Raw genomic sequence first — 12,226 nt, 5'->3', positions numbered from 1 at the left:
AACCCTTTTCTCTTTCCAAGAATATCCTTATATGCCATATCCAATTAAAAAATAAATATTTTTAGCGAAAATCTCTCATTTAATTTATACTCATAAAAAAATTAAAATTTATTAAAATTTCCTAATAAAATCGTAATATGATTTTACTCCCATTTTTATTTTTTTTTCTTTCAATTTCAATGTACTCTATTTCATTTTATGTAAAAAGATTAGTAAATTTACAATTATGATCAATGAATAAGAGATTGATTTTTTTTTCTTCATGTTTTAAATTTTTATTTTCAATGTTCATAAAGAATATTGCGAAGATTTTGATTAAGTTAAAGGTAATGGTTTTGTGAATTAAATAACGAATTAACGATGAGTAGGCAACAAAAAGACAAAAAAAATAGTAATATTGTAATAAATTCAAATTTGGATGGAGAATATAAAGATTAATGTTATCCAATGAGAAATTAAGTAGTCTTTGTGTTTAATTAATTACTTATATATTTATTTTTTTCTTACATCCAAATAAAATTAATGTATTTATTAGTCATTTTGCACTTGGGTAATATAGTTTTTCAATAATTCAAATGTTTGTAGGATGAACTAAGAAAATGATAGGGTGGCAATAGCTGCACAATATAATTTTTTTAATGAATATTAAATAGTTTAAATGTATTTATAAATTACATAAAATAACTTAAAATGAATGTTTTAAATTTTAGAGAGCCTCATCCCGCTCTCTATATTTAGGAGCGAGATAGCTAAAAGTTATAATAGAGAGCCACTTAGGAGTCTGGTGCAGCTGCTAAAATAGATAAAAAGCTAAACATGCTTTCCAAAATAGCTAAGGAGCCACAATAGAAGTCTGCTAAAGTTGCTCTTAAGCATGTACTAAACTAGCAAGAAAACGTTTCCATTGAAAAAAATAAAATTGCAAGAAAACGGAGAAGGAAAGCCTGACTTGCGCTTTTAGAGTTTTAGACATTTTAGCTCCAACTGTTCCTTATGCCAATTCAACAAAAACAATCTTTTATGCATTCATTTTTTTTTTTAAACATGTAAAGACATTCTACAATTTGGAGACTGAAACATGTACAACTGCTAAAGATGTAGTAAAGTAAAATGTTCTACAGTTCACTCACTTAGTGAGATACTGTGCGACTTGCCTTTCGCGTTGGGGCTTGTAAGCCTTTGTTATAACCTTCTTTCCATTGCCAATAAGGAATCTTGGCTTGTACTTCAAGGTGTACAAGGCTAGGGTAGAGGCAAAGAAGAAGGCATAGGCATGAAGCAGTTTCTGGTGCGCTGGGACGTTTTGAAATCAGACGGAATTTAGCCATAGTAATGTATGGTTCAAAAACGCGTAGAGCGCTGCTTCGGTGACTTCTTGGTCGTTTATATCGAACGTCAAATACATGCATCAATCGTTCGCCGCATCTACCCAAGATTGATAATTGAATGCCACAACATTCTTCCGATGAAAGAGCACAAAATCTTGCGGGTTGGGAGGGTATTCTGGAGGGCTTCCACTAACGAAGAGTGGGTCAACACAATTCTAGCTTCCCGGCCTAGATCAACGATTTCGGTCGTCTCAACTTGACCGACATCATTCCAGCTTCTTAATGCGTTGTTGAAGTGCGAATGCTACATCCGATGAGCTAATATTGCCTAATCTTTTATCATTTTTTTTTTTCTAAGTGCGAATGCAGATCCAGGTTGGATACTGGAGCTACACAAAACTGAAAGTTAAAGTGTCAAGGTTTTCATCAAGTAAAGGCTGAAGGTATTTTAGAATTTCTCGTATGTGTTTTTAAATCAATCAAGCATGATATTTTAAAACTTAATATGAGATTAATTATCTATAAATTCTTTTATTGTGAAACTAACTTTACTTTCAGGATATTAACTTCTTTTTCATATTTTCTTTATTGGAACCACATTAAAGATCACGGCCTCTCGAATCTTCAAGCTTGATTCTTTTGGGAAAGGTAGTTTAAGGGAACTTTAATCTTGCAAGCCTTCACTATATTCATTATATTGTCATAATGTTATGTCACTATAATGCACACACAAATCATCTAACCCTCATTGTGCATGAAGAATATACCATTTCCATGTGATGAGAGAGAGCATTCTCTCAAGTCTGAACTGATTATACACAATCATTCCAACAACACCACATCCATATATGGGACATGAAAAATGATTTTGAATGTTGGAAAGTCAATTCTTTTTCTTTTTTTTCTTCTATATTCTCACTTTTATCTTTTCCACATGCATTTTCTTCTCCTATCTCATTGGCATGCTTGGAAGGTAGTCAATTTATGGAGCAGACAGATTGACTGGAATATGTTTGAAATTTGCGTTTGAAGTTAAGCTTCCCATTATCAGATCCAAACAAAACAACATCTCTTCCTAGTTATAGTACTGAGTCACTTAGCAAGAAAAAAACAAAGTATATCAACTCTTAAAAAAGAGTCAAATTACAAAACAAATATATCTTGTATGGTTGCTCCATTTTAATTCTTGTTTATTGGGTATGATCATTCTGGTGCCAAAGTTCGTAGCTTTCTACTCAGGTCCTTTTCAGAGCTACATAGCTACAGCATTTAGTATGAACTAATTCATTAATAAATGTGAGAAGATCACATAGGATCTCTTTGATATGACATGAAATTTCTTTACAGACGTACGGGATCTGTTTCTCTTCCTTGTGAATTTTGTGCTATTTTTGGAGTACAGAATTCTCTCTTTTGCGGTACAGATCGACAACAGAGCTTTCAGTTAATCTTCTTATTATTTGTATACGAGGTTTCTTTGTACGTATCTCTTCTCCCTTTTCCTACCTACATATTCATCGTTCTTTAGTCATTTATACAGAAATTCTTCAAGTCAAAAATTTTGTCCAGCCAATGCAGAATTGTGGATGATTTGTTTCTGAATTGTTCATATCGTTTTTGCGTCACATCTTGGGTCCCGAGCATTTTGAGGCCCTTGATAGTGGGTCTCGGGCACTTCGCTTATTCATTTTACATAAATACTTTCTTTTAAATGTGTGCATGATGTTATTTCAGGCTTTCTTACGGTGCTATTCATGATGATAAATTTTTTTTTATTTTTTATAATTTAACAGTTAAATAATTCCTTAAAAAATAGAGAGTCTATTATAGAATTTTCAAATCCTTGTAAACTTTGCAAAATTAGTGGATCTTGCAATAAGCATTATTGTTATCCCTCTTTGAATTGAAAGCTAACGGGATCCCTCGTTGTTCTTGATGTTGGACAGTTTTAGCTATTCAATCATTTGGCAAAAACCGTTCACATGGTCACATCTTATACCTTGTGCTCGAGCCTATGCGATCACCACTCTTTATTTACTATTTCTTTCACATGAATTTCAACTAAAATGCACAATCATTGTGTCAAAAAGATTAATTTCAACCCGATGTGCAAAATAATAGTATCTTGTAAGCCTTTTTTGTTGCTTCTGATGCAAAATACAGCCTTTGGTTAACAGAGTGGTGCTTCTTTATTCATAAAACAGAAAGACATTTGCTTGGTTCAATGCAAGTAAAAGCATAATTAAGTCAATTTGAGTATGATTTCATATCAAGAGACATTAACTAATAGACATTGCATGTTATCTTCGGATGGAATGGGATGATGGAAAGCACGTGAGACTACTTTTCACGCATGCCAAAAGCAAGTGAAATTTAGTGAAAATGGCCCAACAAACTTGAAAAATGAATTCCTCTATAAGAATAGATTTCAGAAATATATATATATATATATATACAAACACACTGTGAATATAAGTTAAAGTAAATTAATAAGTTAATTAAATGTACTGAGGAAATGAGAAAATTATAATTTTTTGTCGCATAAGCTATGTCTTAAGAAAAACGAAATCATCACACGAAGGTTGACAATACAAAGCAACACTCTCAGCACAGAGGTTGCGTCCTTCAACCAAACGAACTAGCGGTCGACTTGTCTCGACGCATTCGAACTTAGTGGACTTAAGGACTAGATTAGTAAAGAGAGAAAAACATTTAATATTTAGAAAAAAAAAACACACGTGTTAGATTGTAGACTTGACACCTTAGATGAGACTAAGAATTGCTGCCGAGCTATAAGCAGCCAAATATTATCTATTTTATGTTATTCGAGATTGTGAATTTAAGTAATATTGAAAATGCCGCTCTTTTTTTGTGTGAAGAATATATGAATATATAACTTGGATCTAAATATAATATTGACAACTCATTATAAGAAAAGAAAAATATTATTAGACATAAATCACATTGGGCTCATATGAAAAAGATGAACAACTCTATTTTTTTAAACTAAACATTCGTTATTTTGACCGATACTTACTAAATACTTAATAGTTTAATAACATAACAGATGTCGTGATTTTTTCCGGTTCTCAAAACCAAATTGCAGAAAGAAAAAGAAAGTGAGCATCCAAAATTCGTAGCACAAAATTAATGTTTTTTTGGTTGAATTTTGAGTGTGATCCTCCTATATATAAGGGATAGTTGTGGAATTTTGTTTAGTTTTGGACTATAGATTTGTTGTTTTACTGCCAAGAAAGATTTGGTTTTACTTGATCGAGACAGATGACAGAAGAGGCTAAACAGCCTATGACCTCTCGCCTCTTTGGGTCTACCAAGTCATTTCAAACAAACCGTAGGGACAGCGACGTAAATGCGCCGAATCTAGTATTTTAAAATCACACCATCATATATATATATATATATATAAATAAAAAAAACCAATAAATTAAAACTATAACTACTACTAGGTTTGTCGGTATGCGTGCCAACTCTCTCTCTCTCTCATTTCCACTCTGCTTCTGTTCTCTGCGCTCAGATCACTGTCTTTTTAGCTGCCTCTCTCTCTCTCTCTCTCATTTCTAAGAAATGAAATAAATAAGCCCAGAAATATTTACTCTCTGGAAAGTGGCACCAGCTCTCTCTCTCTCTCTCTTTCTCTATGATGATTATGATTAGGGTTTATGCACTCTCTCTTGTTCTGGGTTGTTTCACTCACTGGCTCTCCTGGTCCAGACAGAGCCTCTCTTGATTTTCACCTTTGCTGTTTCTGTGTTTTCACTTTGGTCTTCTAGAGTGTGTCTGTGTCAATGTGTTGTGGGATTGAGCTGAAAGTACAGGCAGATTGAGCTGGTGGTTTTGGAAAAAAAAAAAAAAACAAGTGGGGTTTTCTGAACGTGTTAGTGGGTTTCAGTTTCAAAACAGCTTGAAATTTGGGTTTAAAGCTGGTTTGGAATTTTGTGATTGCGTTCAAAGCTGTGGTAAGTAACAGAAATCAACCAGGGAGGTTTAAGAAAAAGAAAGAAAGAAAGAAAAAAAAAAAACAGAGTCTTTTTGTGTCTGTATTATAGCCAAAAACCCCATTTTGGTCTTCACCAACAAGCTCAGTTAGCTTTTACATTTCTGTTCCCAACAAACCAAGAATCTTCTAGCCGCTTCAAACCAGGCTATACCTTCGTCCGTTTACACTTGCTCTTTCTCGTTCTCCGAGATAGGACGGACTTTACAAAGCCAGAGAGAATCTTTGGTCTTTTTCTAAAGCCCCCCCCGAAGGAAAACCCAAATCAGCTAGCGCTTTAAGAACCTCTCTATCACTTTGGTCTTGTCTGTATTTGCTCCTTGAGCTTGTTTTTGGTTTTGGGGAAAAATGGCTATGGCTGTGGCTCATCATCAGCACAGAGAGAGTAGCAGTGGTAGTAGTATAAACAAGCATCTTAATGATGCTGGAAAATATGTGCGCTACACTTCTGAGCAAGTGGAAGCTCTTGAACGTGTCTATGCCGAGTGTCCCAAGCCGAGTTCTTTGAGAAGGCAGCAATTGATCCGAGACTGCCCCATTCTTTCAAACATAGAGCCCAAGCAGATCAAAGTCTGGTTTCAGAACCGCAGGTATGAACACAACGTGGTCTTTCTGTTTCTCATTGTTTTTGCTTTTCATTTTTTGGTTGTTTATGAAATTGGGTCGTTTCTATTCCCACTATGATGAAGTTGCACACTTTGACTGCGTTTTTGTTTTTAGTTTTTTGGGATTTTGCCATTTTGGTGTACTAGCATAGTTTTTTTCTCAATTGGGTCTAGCTAGGTGGTTTTCGGCTAAAGGAAGGGGGTTTGTTTGGGTATGCAGATGTCGAGAAAAGCAGAGAAAAGAGTCTTCGAGGCTTCAGACTGTTAACAGGAAATTATCAGCAATGAACAAGTTGTTGATGGAGGAAAATGATAGACTGCAGAAACAGGTGTCTCAGCTTGTTTGTGAGAATGGGTACATGCGCCAACAGCTGCATACTGTAAGCATTTGCTTTCTTTCTTTCTTTCCTATTTCTATGTTATGTGTCCACTTGGTGCTTGTTTGAAATTTTCTCTTTCTATGATTGTCAAAGACATTCTTTCCTTGAAGATTTACCTTCACTTCTTTCCTATTTCTATTTTATTGTGAGAATTTTTAAATTTTCCTTTTTGTCTTTTAGTATTCTTTCTGTAGTTTAGATTTTACAGTCGAGTATGATGTGTTTGTTTACTTTTTAATTTCTTGTTCAGTCTTACTATACTTACACTATGGCCATGTTAAGACATTTCAGACAAAATAACTGCATGTGTTCCAATTCAGCGAAGTTAGAATTGCAAAGTGAAGTGAAGACTTTTCCATTTTTGATTGTTTGTAACCCTGAAGTGATTTTTTTGGTAGGTACCAGCTACTGATGCAAGCTGCGACTCTGTGGTTACAACTCCGCAGCATTCTCTCAGAGATGCTAATAATCCTGCTGGGTAATTCCTACAACTAATGGACTTACAGTTTTTTCCCGGATAAGTAGGTAGTAGCACTATGATTTCTTTGTTATCGATGACTAATCTTTCTTATGTTTTTGGCAGACTCCTCTCCATAGCGGAGGAGACATTGGCAGAGTTCCTTTCTAAGGCTACAGGAACTGCTGTCGATTGGGTCCAGATGCCTGGGATGAAGGTTAGTCTTTTCTTTTTATCACTTTGTGAAATAATAGATTCTGTTTTCTTTTCCTTATTAAGTTTTGTGCAAACTGGTTCTATATGTTGCTATTCATTTTATGCCGACTCCTATGTTTAATTATTTTGGCAGCCTGGTCCGGATTCGGTTGGGATCTTTGCTATTTCACAAAGTTGCGGTGGAGTGGCAGCTCGAGCCTGTGGTCTCGTAAGTTTAGAGCCTACGAAGGTAAGTGTAAACATCTTTGAATACCACTCAATTTTTTTTTAATTTTTAAATTTCTTTTAGGCTACGTAGTTTAAGGCAATGTACTGTTCATTTGGTTCATGAACTCTTCATATCTAACAGATTGCAGAGATCCTTAAAGATCGTCCATCTTGGTTCCGGGACTGTCGGAGCCTTGAAGTTTTTACTATGTTTCCTGCTGGAAATGGAGGGACTATAGAACTCATATATACGCAGGTGCACAAAAATCGTTGAATGTTTTCTGTTCACCTTTTATGGAGGAATAAATAAATAACATTTTAACTGCTCCAGACATATGCTCCGACTACACTGGCTCCTGCAAGGGATTTTTGGACCCTACGATACACTACTACTTTAGACAATGGCAGTTTTGTGGTAAGCATGTCTTGTGTTGTACCTTATGCGGTCGTACTGCTTATAAATACTCCAAGTCTGCTCTTTTTCATGTATATATACTATGCTTTGTGATCAGTTGATATAGCCTAATGTTCTCTATACATGTTTTATTGTCAAAATTTTAAGGTATGTGAGAGATCTCTTTCTGGTTCTGGTGCTGGCCCCAATGGAGCTTCTGCTGCCCAGTTTGTCAGAGCAGAAATGCTTCCTAGTGGTTATCTGATTCGACCGTGTGAGGGTGGAGGATCAATCATTCATATTGTTGACCACCTGAACCTTGAGGTCTGAATTTCGGATCTTTATTTTCTTTGGTTATTTGTTATTCAGGAAAACTCAATTGTTTTTCATCTTGTTCCAGGCTTGGAGTGTGCCAGAAGTGCTGCGACCGCTTTATGAATCGTCCAAAGTGGTAGCGCAAAAAAGGACTATTGCGGTGAGTAGATTATACTGGCTTCTGTGTTGGACTCGTATCCACTGAGACACGCACTGTACTCCTTTGTTTGTGTAAAGAAATTTATGTCTCTTATAATAAGAAGTAGGATTGGTTGGATTCTGATATGTCTGTTACCTTTTTTTCCATGTGAGTTTGAGTGACATTCATTCAGTCCCTGCATCCTGCAATCAAAGCTTGTATGCTACCTGGAAACAAACGTCTTTTTTGTAGCAAATAGTGGATCTTTGCTGAACCGCATAATTTATTAGCCCCAACTCATGTAACCTAAGTTCTTTACATTCTGTTTTTCAGTATAAAAGGTTCATTTTTGAAACTGTTTGGCCAACTTTCTTGATGAGGTCATATTACTTTAAATTTTGATAGTGGTAAATATAATTTTGTAACAATACTGCTTGCTGGTGATTTGTTCCATTTATCTCAATAGTGCTGCAGTGCTCTAGTATTAGTTATACTTTTGGCTGTATAAACTTCCATGATGAACTGTTTGTTTTCTTCTAGTTCTGTATGTTTAATCAAGTTTACTTCTTTTGGTTAACCTATAAGCCATCTACATCATGCATAACTAAGAAAAAAGAAATGAAACAGAGGTGCTGACTAACCTGTTTTCATGAAGGCATTGCGTTACATCAGGCAAATAGCTCAGGAGACCAGTGGTGAAGTTGTGTACAGTTTTGGCAGGCAGCCAGCTGTTCTGCGAACTTTTAGCCAAAGATTAATCAGGTGGGTGTATTAGTCTATTAATTCTTGTTTATATTTCTGTTTGTAACAATTGCTTGATCGCCTGCTTGACTGTATTTATGTGCTCACGAAGTTTATAACGAGTCGCGACACATCTTTATAGATATTTTGAATAACCTATATATTTTATTTTTTTGTAGAGGCTTTAATGATGCTGTCAATGGATTTAATGATGATGGCTGGTCTTTGATCAACTGTGATGGTGCTGAAGACATTATAATGGCCGTTAATTCAACCAAGAATTTGACTACTACGAATCCTGCTAATTCATTTGCTTTTCTCGGTGGTATTCTGTGTGCAAAGGCTTCCATGCTACTCCAAGTAAGTCATAAGCTACTTGGATTGCTATCAAATCTGAAATAATCTTGTGCTCTGTTCTAAGGTTACTTTGTTGCTTCCTCTTCTCACATCTTTGCCATGATCGTCAATGTGGATATATCTCTGCCTATTCATTATGATGTTGCTTGGATCATACCCCTAAGATTGTAGTCGGACCAGGCTGTTCTGTGTTTTGGTTTTAGCAAAATCTCCTGATCATTCTTCACTCCTGGATTGTGGGTTTGGTAGTAGCTATTAAGATTTTCTTCAGGCTGCCAAGTCTGGCATCCCAACATACCTATCAACGTTATTTGTTCTATTTTAATTGGAACTTGTAGTTTGATAATCAGTCATTCCTGCTCGTCTTATATTTTATTTTTTATAACGGTAATGAGATGTTGTCGTGTTTCTTTTGCCAATACCAGAATGTCCCCCCAGCTGTCCTGGTTCGTTTCTTGAGGGAGCATCGTTCAGAGTGGGCTGATTTCAATGTTGATGCCTATTCTGCTGCGTCTTTGAAATCTGGTTCATATGCATACCCAGGGATGAGGCCAACAAGGTTTACTGGGGGCCAAATCATCATGCCACTTGGTCACACCATTGAACATGAAGAGGTATGTTTTTTTTTTCAATTATAATTCAAGTTTTTATGTTACTGTGCACACAGAAATATTTCATCTCACTTTCAATTCATTTTTATATGTATACTAAAGGAAAAAAAAAAAAAGGAAGTATATTACAGAGTTTTCAATGGTGATTGTCTGACTTTTATATTTCGTTTAGTTGCTAGAAGTTGTTCGTCTTGAAGGCCATTCTTTCTCTCAAGAAGAAGCATTTGCATCACGGGACATTCATCTCTTACAGGTGATTTTATTTTCTCCTGATTCTTATTCACCGTTTTATAATGCTGGTCTTGTTATACAGTTGTCAATATCCTGTTCTTTTTCCGGACTCTATTGTGGTTTCCTCTAATATAATGTGAAATATTTTGCTGTGGTTATAAAATTTGTGACATTGTTCACTTGCATTTATATAAATCATGAGAATCATGTCTTCTCTCCTAATGGCAGATATGTAGTGGAGTTGATGAAAATGCTGTGGGAGCCTGTTCAGAGCTTGTTTTTGCTCCAATTGATGAGATGTTTCCAGACGATGCTCCGTTGCTTCCCTCTGGTTTCCGCATTATTCCTTTGGAATCAAAAACAGTTGAGTTTTTTGTGCTTCTCACGAGTTGATGTTGGGATCTTTAAATTTGGGCGACATGTGAATGTTGTTTTCCCTCCCTCTCCCAACACACTAATTTCTTTCAATTGTTAATACAGAGTGATTCAAAAGACGCCATGGCTACTCATCGGACATTAGATTTGACGTCCAGTCTTGAAGTGGGCTCAACAACAAACCATAATGCTGGAGATTTGAATTCATTTCATAACGCTCGATCAGTATTAACGATTGCCTTCCAGTTTCCCTTCGAGAGTAGTCTACAGGATAATGTTGCATCCATGGCACGCCAATATGTACGAAATGTCATCTCATCAGTGCAGAGAGTTGCAATGGCTATATCTCCATCAGGATTGAGTCCGTCCGTGGGACCAAAATTATCTCCCAGCTCTCCAGAAGCACTAACACTGGCTAACTGGATCTGCCAGAGCTATAGGCAAGTGTTCTCATAAATCCTCAGACCACTTGTGTAATCTCCTGGCTTGGTGATGATAGAAAACTGCAATAAAGTAAATTGAGGGAAATTTTAAGCGTGCTGAATGCATACATAATTCGTAAATCACGTGCATGCATGCTGAGAGTGCTTATCAAGCTCTCGGACAGGCTGTTTTCATCACCATCTAACACATCCTTTGCCAGCTATACATTTTTTTATTGTAAATGTACATAATTTTATATCTGATTGTCTTCTTTTTCCTCTTCAGTTATCATATAGGGGCGGAACTGCTGCAGCCTGATTCCTTGGGCGGTGACTCGATGTTGAAACATCTATGGCATCATCAAGATGCGATTTTGTGCTGTTCATTGAAGGTACTAGTGCAACTGTAATTGACATAGCAATTCTGGATGTCTTTCAGTTTAATATGTTGCACAGATTATAATCTCTACACCGTAATTGTTTGTTTTGCAGTCACTGCCGGTTTTCATCTTTGCTAACCAGGCAGGGCTTGACATGCTGGAGACAACTCTTGTTGCTCTTCAGGACATCTCATTAGATAAGATTTTTGATGAGTGTGGACGTAAGACATTGTGCGCCGACTTTGCTAAACTAATGCAGCAGGTGAATTTTGTACGAGTATTGTGCTTTCTTTCTTAAGATGTCTTTCCTGTTCAAGTCTTTCAGTTTCAGCTTTGTTTTTTCCGTCGAAGTCGAAAGTCAAATGCTACGAGGCAAAGTACCCCATGCTTCTAGTAGTAAATAGGGGACTTGGTTGCTTTGAAATTGTAGGTTTGGCTGAATCACTCTATTGTTTCTTTTGTAGGGATTTGCTTACTTGCCGGCTGGGATTTGCATGTCAACAATGGGGCGCCATATCTCATATGAACAGGCCATTGGATGGAAAGTTCTTTCTGGAGAAGATAACTCTGTCCATTGCCTTGCCTTCTCGTTTGTAAACTGGTCTTTTGTGTGAACATGTTAGTTTAAGTTATTCATCCAAACACCTTTCTTCCACTGGATATGGAAATGAAATCTGAAAAGAATGAATGTGGAAAAGGTAAGTAGACCAAAAGTTTTGTGTTATCCGTAAGAACTTGGTTTTGCATCATATTAATTTAATTTAATTTTTTGTTGAAACTCCCAAATTCTGCATTACACAACTAACTAACCGTATCCAAAGGTCAGATGTTTTACTTGGTGTATTCTGATCTTTTCGACAATTTATGAAAGTCAGACTGCAAATATACGTACATGGAAATACTAAAGCCCTGTGGGTGAGCTGGTTGAAATTTAAAGCATTGCTACTCGCTAAGGGCATGTCCACCAGTTTCTCCTTGACCGTTCTCCACCTCATTAATCCTAGGTGGTGACCATAAATTGGGAAAAAGAAGCTTCCACCGGCAAAGTTTTAA

The 12,226-nt window shown here is 36.2% G+C and overlaps 1 protein-coding gene across 1 annotated transcript; it reads left to right on the top strand.

The window, feature by feature from the left end:
* The first annotated feature begins 4,830 nt into the window (after positions 1-4,830).
* LOC112165794 (homeobox-leucine zipper protein REVOLUTA) lies at positions 4,831-11,959 on the top strand. The gene is made up of 18 exons (XM_024302455.2): positions 4,831-5,933; positions 6,169-6,328; positions 6,727-6,806; positions 6,912-7,002; positions 7,135-7,230; positions 7,351-7,464; positions 7,540-7,623; positions 7,771-7,926; positions 8,003-8,077; positions 8,712-8,818; positions 8,977-9,157; positions 9,580-9,768; positions 9,938-10,018; positions 10,225-10,359; positions 10,477-10,811; positions 11,080-11,185; positions 11,286-11,435; positions 11,638-11,959. Exons 1-18 carry the CDS (start codon positions 5,692-5,694, stop codon positions 11,785-11,787), a joined length of 2,532 nt encoding a protein of 843 aa, XP_024158223.1. The 5' UTR covers positions 4,831-5,691; the 3' UTR covers positions 11,788-11,959.
* Positions 11,960-12,226: the final 267 nt, after the last annotated feature.

Source organism: Rosa chinensis, chromosome 5, assembly GCF_002994745.2.
Source record: "Rosa chinensis cultivar Old Blush chromosome 5, RchiOBHm-V2, whole genome shotgun sequence".
NCBI lineage: Eukaryota > Viridiplantae > Streptophyta > Magnoliopsida > Rosales > Rosaceae > Rosa > Rosa chinensis.
This window is presented reverse-complemented; position numbering and strand designations above follow the sequence as displayed.